Below are 19703 nucleotides of genomic sequence, written 5' to 3'. Positions count from 1 at the left end.
TACTGGCCTGTCACTGCTGGGGCAGCTCTTCTGTAGTTGAAGCGTTTCATCAGGAAATCAGTTCCTGACTTCAAATGTTTTATTTCTCATTCAGTTCTTACACTCTCTTTATTCTTACTGTTGCAGACTGTGTCCATCAGGTCAGCCCTTTCATGAATATGAGTGGTTGTGGTTCTGTAGCACAATTACACATATGCGTGTAAAAGTCTACATATGGAAAGCAGTTTAGTCATGGTCCACTTGCTGACACAGCTTTTTTACTTGGCTTCTGTCATTTATCTTGTGCAGGTGAATAAGGAGTGTGTGCGTGGCCTGTGGGCAGGACAACAACAGGAACTCGTCTTCCTGCGTAATCGCAATCCAGAAAGAGGAAGTATCCAAAATGCAAAGCAAGCTCTGAGGAACATGATCAACTCTTCCTGTGACCAGCCAATTGGTTACCCAATCTATGTCTCGCCTTTGACTACATCCTATTCAGATAGTCACGAACAGCTTAAGGAGATTCTTGGAGGAGCTATCAGTTTAGGAAATATCAGAAACTTCATAGTGTCTACATGGCACAGGTGAGCTGAGAAAATGAGTTCTCACAAGTATATGTTTGTGCTCTCATATGTCATTAGCTAGTCTCATACATGCTAACCAGGACATAATTTTCTAGCATTCAGTTACATGCAAATAAATAAGTTAACTTTTATTTCAAGCGCAACTTAGAATATGGCAAGTGCCCTGGCACAGAGTTAGCCTTGATGGCTTGTAAACATTAAAGCACAAACCGAGTCACAGCTTAGAAAAAATTTAGAGGATAAAGTTTGTGTGCAAGAATTACAATTACAGTTCTTATTTCAGGTCTGATAACAAAAGACAGTGCAACTTCTGCGTTACTTTTTTGTTATCATTACTTTTGCTGTCTTCACTAGGATAAACGTGCAGCGTGCAGGTGTAAATATTAATGTTGGTGTGCTCGTGCACAGCAACTCAAACTTATTGTTCAAAGCTATAATGTATAATATATATATGTTCATCATGTATGTTAGAGCTAGAATGTGCAACTAGTGATGTTAGTGTAATCCACTCTGCATATAACCTTCAAGTAACCTAGTACAAAGTATTGCTGTGCTGTACTTTGTAGACCATGAGAACTTTTACTTTGCTTCTGGCTCCTTATGACTGTGGCTATAAAAGCAACCATGACAACTTTGCATGGCATTCAGAAACATGTTCTTACCAGTTTCAGGAGCTGGTCCCATAGTTGGAACTGTCCTCTTGCTTTTCTATGGTCATGTGTACAAATAGACATCTACAGCACATCTGAACAGAACATATTCCACATGTGCTGCATTTACTGTAGTCTGTGGCATATGTCTTCTGTCACCATGTGCTTGTCTGACATGTGGGTAGAGCAACAAGTGAAAATATAACACAAGACTGTATTTGGATCCAAGCTGTTCTGGATCCCAGGGGGCAAAGGAAAAAAAAAAAAAGATTTCTTGGTGTATTTTCAGTGGGACCAAAAGAAAAAAAAAAAAAAAAAAAAAAAAAGTAGGAATTGAAAGGAAGAAGGAACATGCTGTGTTACGTGTCTGTCTGAGGTTTACCAGTGCAAACGATATGGTGAAAATCTTGTATGATTATATATGCTGGAAAATGTCAATTGCCATCTGAATGTTCAAAATTTGCAGAAGTATTTATGATTCAAATAATTGCATCACATACTTGAAAATTATAATTATGTTACTTGAAAGTAATAAGAAACCAAATTAAAAAAAAAACTACTGCTCATCTAAATAAGTTTGCTGTATGAGACTGCGTACGACTAGTATATTAAGGAGCATAAATTTACTAAACTGTCGCAAAATAACAAGATATTCTTCTAGCATTTCGTATTTAGAACTATTGATTCAGAGGTTACTTTTTTCCTTCTCCCTTCCAAGGGCTTTTTTATCTCAGCTCTTGTTTTATCATAGCTGTTATTTGAGTGGCTCTCCTGAAGAAAATTACAATCTCCTAGAAAGCGACATTCATACTTGCAAAGCCTGTTCTGAGAAAATAGCATTGTCTAAAAAAATCTGATTTAAAAAACCCACAAAACTGATTTTACAGACTGTGCTGTGTGTGGTGTTTCTGAGATTCCTTACGTTCAGATGATGTGACTTAATGTTAATTGCATTGTGTTTTCAGACTAAGGAAAGGTTGTGGAGCTGGCTGTAACAGTGGTGGAAATATTGAAGATTCTGATGCTGGAGGTGGGGCTTCTTGCACAAGTAACAATGCCACTATCAATGAATCGCAGAGCAGTGTGTCGCAAGGAGGAGTCAATGCACCTACAGGGCAGGGACCTGGAGCAGTACAGCACCCTCCTGTGGCACCTCATCCCGGGGCTCATCCCACTGCTCTTCCTGCAGCTCATCCACCAACTCATCCATCCACTCTGGGTAATGTTAATATACAGTTATAACAATTTTTCACAAGTACAATCCTGTAGCCAGAACTGATCTCTCCGCTCTTTGGATCTGGCCTATGCTAACAGGAAAGACAAAACAGACAGATGTACAAACCTTGACTGTCTTATTGACACCTGCTTGGGTTCCTCTCACACCACAGTGCTGTTTTGTCCAATGGAAAGTTTCCAAACAGATACTTATCCTGTTGAAGTTTAGTTATTTTTGCAAAACGGGCTACGTGACTTTGCAGCAAAATCTCTACAGATTGATTCATCTTATGTCTTCTGTCTTACTGACTGTTAACGTTAAGCTTGCTGGTTTTTAATGTATTTGCATTTTTCTTATTTATATACTGGAGTGGATCATCTAGCTCAATTGTATTTTAGCTAAATCCTAACAGAATCTGTGCTGATCTGAATCTAGTGAGGCAATAGGCAGTAAAACAAACAAAAAAGCTTTGTAAATACTTCCTTTGCTCAAAGAATATAAATGTGCACATAGCTGTACACATTGGGTTTTTTCTTTACATAGCATGAGTACCTCTGCAGCTCTGAAGAGGTTTATACAAGTTCTTCATTTAGGAACGACACTAAATAATATTCATAAACTGGTATTTTTTTTTACATTAAAATTTTCTTAATGCTTAAAAAATATGCTCTAACGTTTTCTGATCCAGTCTGAGTCTTTGAGCATCCATTGAAGCATATTAAGAAAGAATATTTGCATTTTTGAAACACTGACATCTCTATCTCCTGTACTGTCTTTATTAATATTAAGAAGCAAACTGTTAACGTGGTGAGAGCAGGGCTGAAGCATTTTTCAAGTGATTTATCTCACAGGGATTGGGAATAGAACAGAAAATGAGGTTCCGTGATAAAATGAGTGAAATGCACTCGCATGCTCTGCAACGTTAAGTGCAAGATACCTAATCCTACAGTTCCATTGATTTAAATGCTGTTGATTAGACCCATTAATGTTGTATTTAATTGCTAAAATGGTTGTATGTCATAAATCTAACGTGTATGGGAGGCTTTATCAAACTCTTCTGATTCTGTATCTTTTATTTTTAGGCACCAGTCACAGCTCTCACTCTGTGCAGTCGAGCCTTGTCAGACATTCCCCTGCCCGTGCCTCAGTAGCTAGCCATTCATCTTATTGCTACGGCAGTCGTCATTCATCTCTTCGCACATCCACAACGGGCTTTGTGCCTTGTCGGCGCTCTTCCACCAGTCAGATATCCCTTCGTAACCTCCCGTCCTCCATCCAGTCCCGCCTATCTATGGTGAACCAAATGGAACCTACTGGCCAGTCTGGAGTCAGCATGCAGCATGGTCTGCCCTCTTCCAGCAGCTCCAGCCAAAGCATCCCAGCCTGTAAACAGCATGCCTTTGTGGGCTTTCTAGGGACAGAAGGAGGGAGTAATGCAGCTGAAACTCAGTCAGCTGGTAATGCAAGCCCTGCAAATCAAATGCAAGCCAAAAAGGATGACGTTATTTACAGAATCCAGGTGAATAGTCCAGAAGAAAAAGTTAACTTAAACTTCCTTAGTCATGTGCTGTTGTTAGAGTTATTTTGTGTGTTGCTGAAATCATGACTTTTAAGTACATGCACAGTCTGATATGCCTCTGTATGCAATAGTTGTGCAGTTACAAGTGGAGAACTAATGTAAGGAAATGTTTTTCTGGACAAGCACTCTTGCTGTATGTTTAGACGTCTCTGTTTATATTACTTACTTTATTTTCCTGTAGTACAGGCTTGAGAATGTCAGCTGAACTCAGTTTTTCTCCATGCTTAGTCTGGTTTTATTCATGATGATGCATAAAGCTAAAGAGCTTCACCTGCAGGACTGAAAGCAACTAATGTTCTTCTTTTCTCCCAAGTAGATTGTCCTCTAAAATAGATGTTAAAAATGCTGTTGCTTTCATTTTACATGTGTATGTGTTCTTTGGTTATTGCTGTAAGGCTGGCTTACTGAACAGCAAACAGTATTCTGTTAAGTAAGTTAATTATTGGCAGCCTTGGGAGTTTTGTGAAAAATCCAGAAATATTCTTGCTTTTGTAGCTTTCAGTAGCTGCACATACATGTTCTTGGCGGTGTTTTACTGGGAAAGACCAAAAGTATTTAATAGGTCAGATCATAACAAACTTGACTTCATTGCTGACATCACCTCTTTTCATTCTAAAATGAATAAATTGCATCTTTAATAATAGTTAACTAAGTTACTTAATGTAGACAAAGTTAACTAATTTTGCAGTTTTCTGCTTAGTAGCTTTTGTTTACAGACAAGGGAACTCCTATGAAACTGTTTCCTTCCTTTATGTGAAGAAGGCACAGACAAGGTTGCTGTATGCCATGGGATATTGAATGTTATGCAGTTCTCTCTATCCTTAAATTGGAAGAAGTTTTCAGGAGTTTTCTCCTGCTGCTCCTATAGAAAGGCCAGTTAACTTCAAAACACTGGGTGGGTCTCAACAAACCATGCTAGTAGGAAAATAGCTTTTTAACCTACTAGTGAATTCTCTAAGCCCATGTTTCTTAAGGCTTAATTTTCTAGAAGTGATGAGCTAGTCCTAAAAGTTTGTTGTCGCTAAACTCTTCCCTGCTGCTGGACCATGTGCTGCTATTTTGTGTATTTTGAGCTGGCTCAGACTCTTCTGTGGACCAGCGTAACTGAAGGAAGTGCTGGGGAAGGGAGGCAGGCAGCAGTGAACCAGTAGATTGTCAGCTGTGTCTGAAACTACAGCCCAATTTCCATTATTTCTGCTGCTCAAGTATTTTTGGAGCTTGAGCTTGCAGCACTGAAATCAGATATCGATTTCTGTGTGGTCAAGTCAATTCTGTGGAAGTATGCAAAAGGTTACATTTAATCCCTGTCTTTTAAATTTTGGCTGAACTAACAGTCAAAACTCAATTCCTACTTATAGTTAATGGATCCCAGTCAAGTACTGGAAGGGATCAACGTGTCAAAAAGGAAAGAGCTGCAGTGGCCAGATGAGGTGATACGGCTAAAAGCTGGAAGAAACAGCTGGAAAGACTGGAGTCCTCAGGAAGGCATGGAAGGCCATGTAAGTTTTTTTTGTTTAGAAGTTGACAAGCTAATTAATTTAAAAGAAAAAAAGTGTCTTGACGAGGCAGCCTGTCTGGGTGTCAAGGCTAATGATATGCTAGTACTAAGTCGGATCAGCAGCTGTCTTCTAAGTCAGTGTTGCTGGAAGAGCAGTTCTAGAATCCTAATTTGAAGCAGAAGTATATTTCTGCAACTGTATTGAAAAGATACAAGATAATTCAAATGTTGTCAGCCACTTCTCCTTCCTTGCCTTCTTCCAGCTCTTGTCATGAACTGTTACCTCAGGCATTCTGCTTACTCATCCAGCCTTCATTTTCCTTTCCTTAAACTGTCAGTCCCTTAGAAAATACTGAAGGTCAGTTTGCCAACCAGTCTTTAATTGAATGGTTAAGAGTATTTGGTTTTTAAATTACTCTGAAACTTGAGCCAAATTATTTTTGTCTTTGTTTTGTAATAAGTACTTAATTGATGTTTCCTTTATGAAGGAAATACGCTATAACTAAAACTTGCAAAAGCATATGACTTGAAACTCAGTCTCACTTTTCCCTAGGGATGTTATATCTGCATATGAAAATAAAAATACACTGATTAGTTGGAAAACATTTCCCATTGTAAATTCTTCTAGTTTTTTACCCAAGCCATACTGTTTATAGATCTTCTTGTCTAAAAATTATGCAGTGAGTATTCTTCCAGTGGTAAATAGTACAAGGTAAGAACTGCTGACTTTGTACCTGCATTGGTTTACTGATGCCACTGTATTTTCACTTTGAATGTGTCTGTTTTGACACTTAATATGAATCATCTTTTGATAGTCTGCTTATTTCAGCTGGGGATGTCATTCAAATAGTGGGTACAGGGCCGTTACATTAACTGTAATTAAGGTAGACTTGGAGTATATTGTTATGTGTATGTGAAGGAAGGGCCCTGAAAACAAGTTCCTTTCACAAATAACACTATCACAGTTGACCACCCTAAGGGCTAACTTGTAGAACTAATTTGTATGTAACCTGTAGGAGAATGCTGTTGTAAATATTCATAATTAAGCTGGGATTAGGCAGTATGTTTTTTGGGATTTCCTTATGAGCTATTGCAGATAAATAATGTCATAAAGATGATGAATGTAAAAGGACAAACTGAAATGTATTCTGGAATCGTGAATCCTTTTGTTCAATACGGGACAGTTTTTTACTTCTGTGGTTCTGCAGTTTGTCTTGCAAGTTGCAGCATGCTGATGTACAGTGGCTGTTAACAGAAAGATTGAGAGTGAGTGAATGTTTCTTGTCTATTACTGGTGCAGTATACTGGCAGGGTTTTAGAACATCTTTTAACCTTGGACGATCTGGTGCTTTCTCCCTTTCTTCTTGTGTCTGATTGTGAGGAATGGATTTAACTTGAATGACATAGTTTCTGCTGCTTGTTATAAGCATACATCATCAGTAAATCCATTACTTCTTAGGACAGTCTTCCCTCTTTAATCCTGCACCTTCTGCAGACACACAGAACTGATTCTTACCTACTGGGGTGCTGCTCATCAAGCAGTCTACCTGCCAAAGCATTGTTCTATCAGCATCCCTGTATGAAATTCAGCATCAGAAAAACATGTACTCTGGTACCTACGTAACAATTATGGCCGTATTATGAGTGGCATATAGACTTCACTACTGCATTAAAAAGGGAAAAGAAGCAATAATCAAAAGCAGAAGAAAGCAAAAGAGGAAGCGGGACAGAATGGTTTAAGACAAGAACGAAGAGAAAATGGATAAGAAGCACATTGTTCCTCGTGTTTTTGTTATGGGGTTTTTTGGTTTTGTTTGGTTTTGTTTGTTTTGTTTTGCATAGGGATATGGGATTCGGGAATTTAATTATGACAGGTTTTGAGTCATCATAATAAAAATAGGTATTTTGTATCTGGTTTCTTAAACTGTAAAAGTATCTAAATGTGTTGTGAGGAGTAGGGTAGGTTGTGTTGATCCTCACAGCTCTAAGACCCTTAGTTAATACTCATCTGAGGGTGACTGTAAAGGAGAAGCATCTAGTTTGTGAGTACTGTTTTAATAACTGATTCTCAGTTATTAAAAATTTCTCTGTTAAGTTGAAAAAGCACTTTTCCAAACTTTGCTTTTTATTTTGCTAAGCTTTGCTAGTATATTCACTACACAAAAACATTCTAGGGGTTCTTCAGGGAAATGAAATTTAGCCATCTTCTTTAGATTGGAGCTCTTTTTTTTTTTTTTGCCAGGAGTTTAAGGTTAAGGTGTATTCTGAATTATGTTTGTATGTGCTAGAGAGCTTTTGATTTTGTTTTTTTTCCCCAACACTGACATGCACAAGACAACCCAAAGGATTGATATTCAGGCCTTTGGAGTAACAGGCCGCCTTTGACTATATCAAAGGCACTAGTTTCATATTGGACAGCAAGGTTGTAGTATTTGGACTTGACTGAGAAATGCTTTGTGTCTAAGGGTGGTATATTCCTACTCTCGCTCAGCACAAAAGCATTTCTCTTTGTAACAAAAATTATTTTATGTCATCTCTAAGATATTTTTACAAGTTTTATGCCTAGCTCCCGATAAACTTTATTCTGTGCTGTTGTGTGCTGCAAATGATGGGATACTTTAAGAATATTTTGAAATAATAATTTTGAAGCCACAATACTTCTAATCTGCATGTGTACGATTTTTTCCAATTGTTATTTACTTTGCATGGTCTATTCAGCTCTGATTTGGCTCAAGTTGTGTTAAAATCCAAATCCAGTGCTGAGTGCCCTCTGGTAAGCTGCAGATCTCCAGCAAGACTGAGACAAATAGCTAATCAGAGGGCATGTGAACATTGGAAAATGAGCAGCTGAGTCAGTGTAACCCTTGTGTTATTACTCCCTTTGCCTTGCAAGGGCCCTGAATAATCAGCTACAACTTTGAAATGACAGGTGTTTCTATGAAACTCATGTTTTCTTGATTTTTATTTTTATTTTTCCCAGGTGATTCACCGCTGGGTGCCTTGCAGCAGAGATCCAAGTAGTCGGTCCCACATAGATAAGACCATCCTGCTGGTTCAAATTGAAGATAAATATGTTGCTGTTGTTGAAACTGGAGTCCTTGAACTCGGGGCTGAAGTGTAAATCTCTGAGACTTAAACTTCCCCTTCTCAACGATTCAGAAAAGAGAAGGGTCCAGAAGCAGCAGCTCCAGGACATAAAACTTTGGTCCAGTTGTAGGAGAGGACTTGAAACACAGCTTTGTCTAAGTCCTTTTCCCCAAATAAACAAATGTAAGAAATTTTTAAGTTGTTAGCTGCTGAAGAAACATTTGCATGAAGGATAGATTTGTTGAGACATATCTTTTTGTTTATAAATTTTGTTTATGCATTGTGTAATGCTTTAAATCAACAAACGTTTCAGTTCTAAGATCAGAGCACCTCATATTTTTCTAATTGTTTTTGCCAAAAATTGCCATGTCTTGTCACCGAGTGTGTGGAATTCATCCACCTTATTTTAAAGAAATTGACTACAAACATTCAGTTTGGTGAAACAGTGTGAAGGTTTCAGGAGTGGCAAGAAGAGACTGAACAGATGTATAGATTCTTATTCCTTATGAGCTAAAACATTAATGAGAACTGCACTAATTTTTTACAGCAATGCACTAAAAACAACCCTGAGATTGCTGAGAACATTTATTTATATATATAAATATAAGTATATAAAATACCATTATTTAAATTGCCTTTGGGATTAATCCCCTCCCTCTCCATATACATGTTGATGGTAAGGGCTGTGCCATGGGTTTGGTTCTATGTTCTGTATTTCGTACAAGTGCATTTGCTGCATCCTCTTCACAATAAATGGTAAAAATAAGAAATACCTAGACATGTACCTGAGTATCCCTGTACTACATCAGAGTCTATTGTGGCAGTGGTACCTCAAATCTATACAACACACCCAGCTTTAAAAGTGGACCCGAGTACACTATCTTTCAGCTGTCTTCCCTTAGCTAGCTTAAGCTACCTTGCTTCTTTTGCCCAGAACTGACTATGTTGTTTCATTGGCTCTTCTCTGGCAGATAGTTGAGTTCTGTAGGGGAGATACTTGAAGGTTTTTTTTTATTCTATCCAATTAAAGAAATAATAAAAAATAAATTAAAAAAAAAAACAAAAAACTTTTAAAAGGCTTTTATAGAAGGCACAGCCCTAAACTTGTATCACTTCTTCTGCCACCTTGCCTTTTCTTTCCCTTTAGTCTTCATTCTTTTCTATGACTTGAATTTTATTTTCTGTGATTATACATTCTATGTAAGTGTAATTTGAGTATTTATAACTGTGAAGTTGAATTATTCATGTGTTACATATCCTAGGTTTTATTGTATTTTTTTAAATGTGTGTATTCAGGGAAACAAGTAACTCAGAACTATCGTGGGAGTGTGAGAGGGAAACTGGTTTGCTTTTGACTTGCAGTTCCTATGACTCCTCTTAATCCATAAGAAAAAAAAAAAGTACCTATTGCGATTGTTTCCTGTTTCTGATCTGTAATTATGTAGGATTCTGTGCAGCATCTGCACACAGTCCTAGCTTTTGGGAGCAGCCATCTTCTTCCCAGTCACCTCCGCTTCTTTCTAGATAATGTAGTCGGAAGACTTCCGATGTACCACAGAGGTGGTTGCAGTTATTTCTCAGAGAAACCCTGTGCATTATGTACCTAGTGTAAGAGTGAAGAGATGGGATGAGGGAGGTAAAAAAAAAAAAAAAAAAAAAAAAAAAAAAAAAAAAGGCAAGAAATGTCTACTTAAAAATTCTTGGTGTTCTGATTCAAGTCACTGTATGCTTGCTAGCTACAAAAGGGCAATTCTGTGCCTGGTAGCTAGGTAATTGTTAAAATTCCCCAGTGAATTACACTGGGGCCTTGCTTACATCATACACTATGCAAATTGTGCTCCAAGTACTGTGCATTCTACAGATGCATATTACTAGTGGCTGTATGCACGTGCAGTTGATCTTGGTAGAAATGCACAGTTCTGGATCTGCCACCGTTGACACAGTCTTGCTGTTCCACGTAGCTCATCATATGTGCACACTGTAGTATAGTTAAATTCATCTGCTGTGTATCAGGAGGTGTAGTGCAGCACACGAACCTTGGTCAGTAGTCTGGTAATTTTGCTGTCAGGAATGAAGAAATTTGTATATTTTAGATTGAAGATGTTTTGGTTAGGGTTTTATTCTGTCTTTCCCCATAGGTGGATTACAGGGTTTCCTGTATGACTAAGAATATTGCTTCATCAAGATTCTTTAGGAAGAAATAGGCCCAAATTGGATCTTTGTTCTAGAAAGTTGTTTGGTGTTTTTTTCCCTATACTAGAGCCTTAAGGTAAACAAATGACTGAAAAGAGAAATATACCCGGGTTTTTTTTTGTTGTTGTTGTGGTGTTTTTGCTTTTAAATCAATTGAGGCAACTTTCAGGAAGTTAACCTTGACTCTGAACAATCTATACCGTTGTCTTCAATGCAAGATAACAGCAGCATCCACTGCTGCTGATAAATGTGAAAGGAATTAATGACTTGTTAACATAAAAATTCTAGTGACTATGTTACTGGAGTTAAATTAGCAAACAGCAGATGGGGGAAAAAGAAAGGCTTTTTCCTAAGGGATAAAGAGAGTTGATGGATTTCTTTTTTTTTTTTAATCTTGAGACTTTCAGTGTCTTGCCTGCAGGAGATGGATCTTAATGTGGCTGGATTGCAGGTTGATAGCTTCTTTAGAGATACTCAGCAAATGCCTGCTGTGCAACCATTGACAGAGCACTCCCATACGGTTGAGGTCTGCTCAACAGAAGTCACCTTCTTGTGATTTTATTCTTCCATAAGGCTTTGGAAAATTAGTATCTTTTCCTTCAGTTTTCCTGCATTCCAACTGCTAAAGGTTGATACGTGACTGTATCTTGGTTCCGCTGTGAGTGCGACAAAACATTTGTTCTAACTCCCCACAGGATACATCTGTCCACGGGATGGAAACTTTTTGTTCTTGTTGTTCTACTCTCTGTGATTTCCATCTTGATGTAGTATTTTTCCCCTCTTACAGGTGTAAAAAGGGTGATGACTTTCCAGGTTGTCCAGCATTTCCTGTCAGTCCAGATTGAGTTCAGCATAGAACAGGATTGTTTCTTCAAAGCTGTCATGAGAACCTATAGATGAGTGCATGAACTCTGGCCACTTTTCATTGTGTGATGTTCTGTTGCCATAAGAAGACTCCAGTTAAGTCCTGTTTCTAGATGTGCATTTATCCAAAAGCTATTTTTTGTTTCTCTTTTCTTTGAAGGTGGTATCTATGTATACATACATACATAAATACATACATATTTATTGCTTCCCATGACAAATATTTAATGTCTGAGAAGTGCTTAAAACCTCCCCCGATTGGATTGTGTCCATCAGTGAACAGGCTGATGTTTAATTTTAAGTCTTTATGCATTTTTTCCAGCCTGTGAAGTCTTTTGAAAATGGTCTGAATTAAAAAGAAACAAAAAAGGTACGTGACACCAATGATATCTGTAATTGTGCCACTTACTCTGTACAATAATTGTGATGAATTCTCAGGGGCTCTCTCTTGTGATACTGCATTTCTGAAATTGTTTCAGAGTTGGCAGGAGAACAAGGGCCAAGATTTGGTTTTTGTTTTAGGTTCCATCGAGGTTGGTTCCTGGAGCCAATTTGCTGGAACGCATGACGTGTTCCTGAGTGTTGACCTCAGTTTTCCCACCTGCTATGTAGTTCATCCTCCCCCCCTTCCTTCCCATCACCCTCATAACCCTGACAGGAGTAGAACAGCTTTTCTGATCGGCCTAGGTGACTGGTGAGCAACGAGATGGAAACTCACGGCACAGCTCTGTGCCTTTGGCTGTCTGACAAGTGGCCATAGAGCTTTGTTTAGCACAGGGTGAGGGGGAGAAGGGGACATCCTATAATCAGATCCAACTTCAGAGTTCTTCTCTGATGATACAAATAGCACCACTCAACCTAGGAGTGTAGATAGAAGAACACTGCTTGGACGATCTTTCTCAGTTACAGGACTCTCCATTCACAAAATGGAGCAGGATAGATTGCGTTTCTTACAATTAATATTATTCAGATATTATTCTACCTATATTGGATTTGGGGTTATACCACCACAGGTTTTATGCACTTATTTTTATTAAGGAATTTTATACCTATTATATAGGCATCTATCTTTTGTTGTCTGGCTTAGTCTTTGATAACCTAAAGCAGTACATTTACTGAGGCTGGACGCTTTCAGAAACTAAACTGGTCATTACTGGTGCCTTAGTAAAAATGTGGGTCCATAACACCTTGGTGGAAAGTGAAGCATGTGGCTTGTTCACCCCAGCATGATATACCTATTTCCCAGAAGGTGATTAAGATGGCTGCTCCAAAAGAGTTCAGGAGTGCACGTACATCACTCACAGTTCACAAGCACCCGAATAGGAGCAGTTTTTGACTTCTGCTGTGTACAGTTTGAATAGAGAACCCCAGCCCACGACCCTGGACAATGGCAATGAGTAGCTGGGAATCTTCATGTAAGAAGTACCCCCTGAAAAAGCTTGGCCTCGAGCTGCTGAATGGAGAGAGAGAAGAGGTGCATGGGAGGAGGAGGGCGTGTAATGGACAATGACAATATATATTGCCTCTACCAGCAACCAGCTACCTTGCCAGGCATAGGGATATACGTACCTGCGTGTCTGTGAGTGTGTATGTGTCTGCGTGTGTTACTGGAAACGGCCTGTAAATATTGTAGCTGTTGAAAATGGAAAAGGCAGAGAGTTTTTTTGCAACCTGGTGCAGCAAAAGGACAGTATTGACAGTGGAGAAACACTGAGAAATAAAAAACTTTTTTCACGTGTTGTCATTTATTGCACTGTTACGGTCGCCCCAGGTGTGACTCGCAGGTTCCTTGGGGGCCCCCTGTGCTGCGGGCGTCTCTTCCACCGTGCTCTTATGGCGCTGTAGGCGTTGTGAGGAGAATCGTTTTCGGGTATTCCTTTTCTGCGGCACCACTCCCGTTTTTACGCCTTCTTAGGTACGGCTTCTGCGTTCCCTATGCTTTCCCGTCTCTTTTTTCATATCCTGCCACGCTGTTATCCCCGTCCTTACGCTCGGCGCTTTTCTATTCGTGCTTCCCCGGAACCTCTTAAGCCCGGTGTGCTTTAGCGGCGCTTCCCCACGTCCTCCACCAGCGGGCGGAGCGCCGTGCGGCAGAGCAGCCGCCAGAGGGCGGCCTCGTCCCGCCGGGGCCGTGCGGGCGCTGCCTCGGGCCGCGCCGCCGTCCCGTTCCTCAGCCGTTCCGCGGGGCCGCTCGGCGACCGCCGCCTTTGTCCAGGGGTGCCGCTTCGGTGTTCGTGCCGTCGCGCACGGGTGCTCTTCGCCCGCCCTCGCCGGGGCTGTAGCAGCGCTCCGTGCCACGCCACGTGTGCAAAGTGCCGGGGCCGCCTCCGGAGGGGGAGCGGCTCCGTGACGGGCGGCGATCCCGTGGGCTGGGGAGGGACGCGTGGAGATGAACGCAGTGGGGAAACGTCGCGTCCGTCTTCAGGCAGCAGCGAGGGGAGCGGTAACGGAGCGCTCCGCTGTCGCAGCTCGGCCCCTTTCCAGCAACGGCCCTGAGCTTAAGAGCCAGACGTGCGTTCCTCAGATGCGCTCGTCCTGGAAACTAAGAACAAAGTTCCGATATCCCGCTTTATCTTACCTGCCCGCTGCAAGCTGGGCTGTGCTCTGAGCTCGGGCCTCGCTTTCCCCTGTTTCAGTAAGCGCGGTGCTGGAGCGACGGGGTGCGCAGCTGACATCCCTCAGAGCTCTGCTGGGCCTGGCCGCCGCCGTTCTGCAGCTCAAGGGCAGCCTGCCTGAGCTCCTCGCTGCCCTCAGTGCAGCTGTGCCAGCGGGCAGCAGGAGGGACCGTACAGCTGCCTCTCACAGCCCGGCACGCTGCACCGGCTCTCACGCCAAAGTTTCTTCCCAATGGGAGCCAAAGTGCGTGGCTTTATGTAAGCAGATAAACAAAGCCAGGCTGCCTGCCCTGCGTGGCTCTCAGCCCCTCACGTGGGAGCCCCCATGGCTCAGCTTCATGTCCTATATCCTTCTTCCATGTCCCCATCACCATGTCTCACTTCCACATCCTGTGCCCAGTCCCACATCTCATGTCCTACCCGTGTCCCGTCTCCATGTCCTATATCTCAATCCTTTGTCCTTCTCCATATGCTACATCTCAGTGCCACGTCCCGCTCCCACCTCCACGGCCTAGTGAGAAATGCCTCTGAAAAATACTTTTATGAGAAATTTGTAAAAGTCTGGAGGGGCTGAAATTCTGTTCCAGGTGCAATGATTATGCCCCATGACTATAGCTGTATAGCCTGTATGGACTATACCAAACATGCAGCCACAGAACAAACCATGCTTCACTATCAGTTCTCATATATGATGCCTGGTTGTTGGTGCCCATGTTCTCACTCAGGGCCTTGGCTGTTCCCCTCCAGGCAGGAAGGGGAATGGTGACACAGAGCAATCTGCTGGCTCCTCCTGCTCCCGAGGCTCCGTGCCCATTGTGGAAAGGTCCCTGTCCCTAGGGGACGTGGGGCACTTGGTGTGGATAGAGCCTATGCACTGCTAGCACAGCCTGTACAGTGAGCAGAGCCGCCAAAGCCTTTCTGGGCCTGCAGGAAGCCTCTGGTTATTACAGGAGAGTCTGAATGTAAAGGTGAAACTCAAAGGGCCATGAAGATAGATAGCAGCTGGGCTGAATTCCTTTCCAGCCTCATGTGGCAGGTGCTCTAGCTTAAAATCACCTTTCCTGAGAAAAGGAAAGAAAGGCTGGCACATGTGACTCGAGATGAACAGCTTACTCCTTAATGAGGTGCAGGCAGCTGCTTAAGGAAGCAGGAGCTTTGCTGGGAGAAGTAATGAGATTAATGAGAAGTCAGAAGAACACCAATAAATGTGACAAACATATTTCTCCTCCTTCAGCCCTGAAAGCCCAGCAGAGAGCACAGCAACAGCCCTTGGCTTGTGGTTCCTCAGGACAGCAGTACAGGTATGCTATAGAGCCTACCCCGAGGCTCAGCAGTTGTCCTTCCTTGGTCATGTTGAAGTCAATGAGTGTTTCTGCTTTGTCCCACTTTTTTTTTTTTTTTTTTTTTTTTTTTTTTTTTTTTCTGTTGTAACCTTGTGACTTTTCCCCGAAGCATACATAGATGTGTGTGTGTGGCTGGCTCCTCACTGAGCTTACAGTTGAGATGCAGCCTTCGCTCTGGTGGCTCTTTGTACTCTTCCTAAGATCTGTATGGAAAAACATTTTGGAATTGCCAGAGACAGCAGTAGGACTGGCAAAACTCTGTTACCTACTTATAGGCAAACACTTGGCACTTCCTGCTTATAGCCAGCTGCAAGGACTGAAGATGAAAGTAACCCAAGCTCTCTTCCTCCTGAAGTAGAGCTCCTGTGTTCATTTCTCTGTGTCCAACTTAATTTTAAATAGACCAAGTAGTGGAGCTTCTGCCACTTCACTCTGGAGAGATAATTTCACATAATTTCTCTTCCTGATACTTCACGTTTTCCTTTTCTGCCTTTATCCTTGAATGCTAATTCCAGCCTGGTCTGTTCTGCTAATTGGATCCTTGCTCTTCATACCATTTAAATCCTCTTTGGTCTTCCGAGTCATCAGTTTGTGATGAGTGAATGACTAGGGAGCTGGATGCGCACTGACCCCTTCTGGATCCAGGGCTTTCAGATTCCAGCAGGGAATAACAAGGGATAGCAAATAGCAGGTAGAGAGAGTGGGCATTGCCCGTCCAGCAACATCCCTGTATGAGAGCCCAGTGAGGGATTGCTGTGATCTGGCTGCGGTCCCTGGAGCACAGGGCAGGGAGCAATGGGCGCCCATGAGCCCAGAGAAGGGAAATGGGGCTGGAAGCATTCTGGTGAAATCTGTGCAAAATGCAGCGTGATGCTGAAGCGTGGCAGCTCGTGGGCAGCCCCGGGGGCAGGAGCACCAGTGGGTGCTCAGTTTTAGCAGCAGTAGCAACTGCTGCTCGAATCTGCAGTGCCACAGACTCCCCCAACATATTATTCTTTACTTATTTCCATGGTATCTGAGCGCCGCAGTGATTATATAAATAGACACTTTCTGGAGAAACTCTCCTCTCTGCTAGGCTTTCTGAATTGTAGTCACAAGCCTTCTTGTTTTGCAGCAGAATGGTGGGCTAATTGAGATGACCAGGGCTTGTAGTTGGGTTTGGTAATGCTGATCAGCCCATTCCTGATGAAAAACGAAGGCCGTATTGATTGCATCACCTCTGCCCTGGTGCAGAGAACAGCTGACGGGAGATGCATGGGGTCAGGCTTAGCTCCCACCCGCAGGAGCAGCCCTCACAGCCCCCAGACCCTTTGTGGCAATGCACGTGTGTGAGCGCTGGACGCTCAGTGCTCGGGTGGGCAGCAGGGTGCAGTGCCCCTTTCTCTTTCTGGGAACCACAGCCTTTGTTCTGGGATGGCATGTGGTGTGCTCGCAATGGCAAGAGATGGTGAGCACGTGGCAGGGAGCTGCCAGCGCTCTGCCCTTTGGCACCGGTGTGCACTGCCACCTCCCCAATGGAGAGAGGGAAAAATTGGCTGAATGGGTTGCAACCACACCAACCTGTAGATCATAGATAGTGAGAGACATCAGGGTCCTCCTCTCCATCTACACCCACTGCTAACTGTTCCTATGAGCGTACGCAAGGGGAAAAAGCCACTCTGCTGCCCTGGGACGTTCTGTCTGTACTGGGTGAACACTGAGATGCGTCTGACTGCCAAGGGATGCTTAGAGCTTGGGAGTCGCTGTTTGTACACAGACTTCACCCTTGGTTTTGTTCCAGTGCTTATGTGAAAAGGCACTTGTCAAAATTGCCCAGGAAATTGAAATCACAGGAAATTCGTACTGCAGATGTAGCATTATTTTTGTTTTCCCCTTGGTGAAATGCACTTTACAGCCCTCGGGTAGTGCTGTGGATGATGGGCTCTCAGCTATTAGCAGCGAGGTTTCCCCACAGGTGTAGAGCTGAAGGGAGTTGTGGAGGTGAGACCACCATGGTGCCAGTGTGTGCCTGGGGTGTGCAGAGCCCGGCGCTCCCTGCTGATCTCTTGTGGTTCAGCCGCGGAGGGATGGATGGCAAGGCTGTGCCTTCCCAAGGAGCAAGCAGGCTTGCAGGAAATTCCATGCAGGGTACTGCTGCAGTGTTGCCTGCCAAGAAACTTTGGAATCCTTCCTTCGTGTTGTTTGAAAATTCACAGAGAATAAATTGCTTCTGGGATATATTAGTAACTTGGTATTTTCCTCACTAGAGAATACTTTCTTGCAAAATGTTCTGCTGTTTCTCCTCGTGCCGGGTGGGTTTTTATTTGGTTCTGATAGGAGAAAGGCAAGTGGAAAACCAGAGCTTTGCCAGTGTTACTTCCAAGTGGAACCAAATTAAGCTCTCAGGACCTATCTTTGCATGGGCTGAGGCTGAAGCTGTGCCGGTGGCTGCAGGTGTGCAGAGCTCCTGCCTAGGCCAGGCCCTTGCAGATGCCGGCTTCGAGGCTGGATGTGGGAGAGGAGGTAAGAGCTGCCCTTCTGCTTTGCTGCCTGACTGGCTGCCTAGCAGAAAAGCCTACCCGTGGCTCTGATGCCCAGACTTCTAACAAACTCACATCTCCACCAGTGTGCTCCAGATGGATTGATATGACATCACCACTGAGTAAATAGAAACCACTATTGAGTGGGTTTGCCAGAGTTGTTATAACCTCAGCTCTAACGCCAATGTTCTGAGTCAACTGAAATACCATAGGTCTTCCGTGATTAATGACTGTCGGGACTTACTTGGGGCTTTAAAGCAGTGATGGTCAGGCAGGGAAAGTGAGGGTTATCCTCCACAAGCAGTACATTCTGAGAGAAAAGAAAGAGAACAAGATGAGACAGTGCACAAGCGAGGGGCAGTGCGCAGCCTTGCTGGGTTTGTGATACCTCTCTAAGAATTGGAGTGGGGGTGCTTCTGTCTGCTTGACTTTGCCCAGTGCATAGGAACTGAGCTGGGGTGTGCTGTGCAACCAGCGGCGAGCAGACCTGAGGAGCCACACCAGCACCATAGCTGTAATTATGTGAGCAGATGCAGCCGGTCATTGTTGTAGTGCTTCTGGGCTTTCCTTAGGCACGGGGAAAAGTGAATTGTCATCTGAAAGGAGAAGCTGCGCTTTGTGGTTGGAGCAGTGTTTCACAGCCCTGTGGCTAGCAGAGTAGCGCTCCCCAGGGGGCCACGCAAACCAGAGGAAAACTGCACGGCAAGTGCAGAAGGACAGGAGAAGCTCTCTGGTGAAAGGCATGCATCGGCCACTTGGGTAACAAAAGGTTTTCTTCCCCTGCTCTGTGACTGTCTCTAGTGGACGTGGTACGAGTTTATCAGGTGGGTGTGGGTTTATCAGAGCAGGCAGCTCCAGGCACCTCCGTGGTACTGTAGTTGGCTGCCAGGCATGCCCTTCATAGGTGTCTTCAGAAAGGTAGAAGGTGGCCCTGGAGGAAATGGTGAGGTTGCTGCAGGCACCCTGCTGGCATTGCCTCTGCTGGCACCTGCAGCTCGCTCAGCCCAGCAGCACTTGAGCACCGTGAGGCTTTGTACTCCGGCAGAGCAGAAAAGAGTTAACTCCCCCTCAGCTCTCCTCTAGAAGAGAGAAGATGGAAATGTTTCATACTGTGCTATTTTTAAATCCTTCAAGAAATGCATTGCTAAGAGGAGAACGGCATAACTGACGTTTCCCAGAATCAGCTGATGAAAGTGCACAACACAGCTCCTCATGGGCAGTCCAGGAAAGGTAGAACACTCAAAATAGATTGCAAATAGAAAGAAAAAGCAGGAAACCATTACAGATCTCTGTAGGCAACACCCCAAAGTCCATTTTAACTGTTAGCCTTTGTACTTAAGGCAATAGAGAGCAATTAGGCAAGGAGATAACTGGAAGGTTTGTTTCCCCATTGTATCCCAGAAGTGGCTCGGGCCCATTGCCAGTGAAAGGTGCCACCCTGATGTGGCACAGACCTCTGTAACGAGGATCCTTGTCAATGTGAGAGGATCCCCAGACGCTCCTGTGGGGCACACACTTGGGTGATGCTGGTCTCTCCACCAGCTTGCTTCATAGGGTCCAGTCCTGACTCACGTGT

The 19703-nt window shown here is 43.2% G+C and overlaps 1 protein-coding gene and 1 long non-coding RNA gene across 12 annotated transcripts in view; one reads left to right on the top strand and one right to left on the bottom strand.

The window, feature by feature from the left end:
* Positions 1-9365, top strand: part of PCNX1 (pecanex 1) — an 82318-nt gene extending 72953 nt beyond the window's left edge. For all 11 annotated transcript variants that reach the window (XM_085224914.1, XM_085224915.1, XM_085224913.1 and 8 more), the window contains 5 exons: positions 289-563; positions 2179-2432; positions 3512-3948; positions 5367-5507; positions 8487-9365. In XM_085224914.1, the coding sequence (XP_085081040.1) occupies positions 289-563; positions 2179-2432; positions 3512-3948; positions 5367-5507; positions 8487-8627 (1248 nt within the window). In that variant the 3' untranslated portion in view covers positions 8628-9365. The remainder of the gene's footprint in view (positions 1-288; positions 564-2178; positions 2433-3511; positions 3949-5366; positions 5508-8486) is intronic.
* Positions 9366-10230: 865 nt separating this feature from the next.
* LOC146544295 (uncharacterized) lies at positions 10231-19430 on the bottom strand. The gene is made up of 2 exons (XR_014883532.1): positions 14229-19430; positions 10231-14147 (listed from the first exon to the last, which is right to left on the bottom strand). It is a non-coding gene; the product is annotated as an uncharacterized LOC146544295 (long non-coding RNA).
* Between the last annotated feature and the right edge of the window lie 273 nt (positions 19431-19703).

The sequence above is a fragment of the Meleagris gallopavo genome, chromosome 5, assembly GCF_905368555.1.
Source record: "Meleagris gallopavo chromosome 5, MGAL_WU_HG_1.1, whole genome shotgun sequence".
Taxonomy (NCBI): Eukaryota; Metazoa; Chordata; class Aves; order Galliformes; family Phasianidae; genus Meleagris; species Meleagris gallopavo.
The sequence above is the reverse complement of the archived record's forward strand: the minus strand, read 5'-3'. Positions and strand labels throughout refer to the sequence as shown.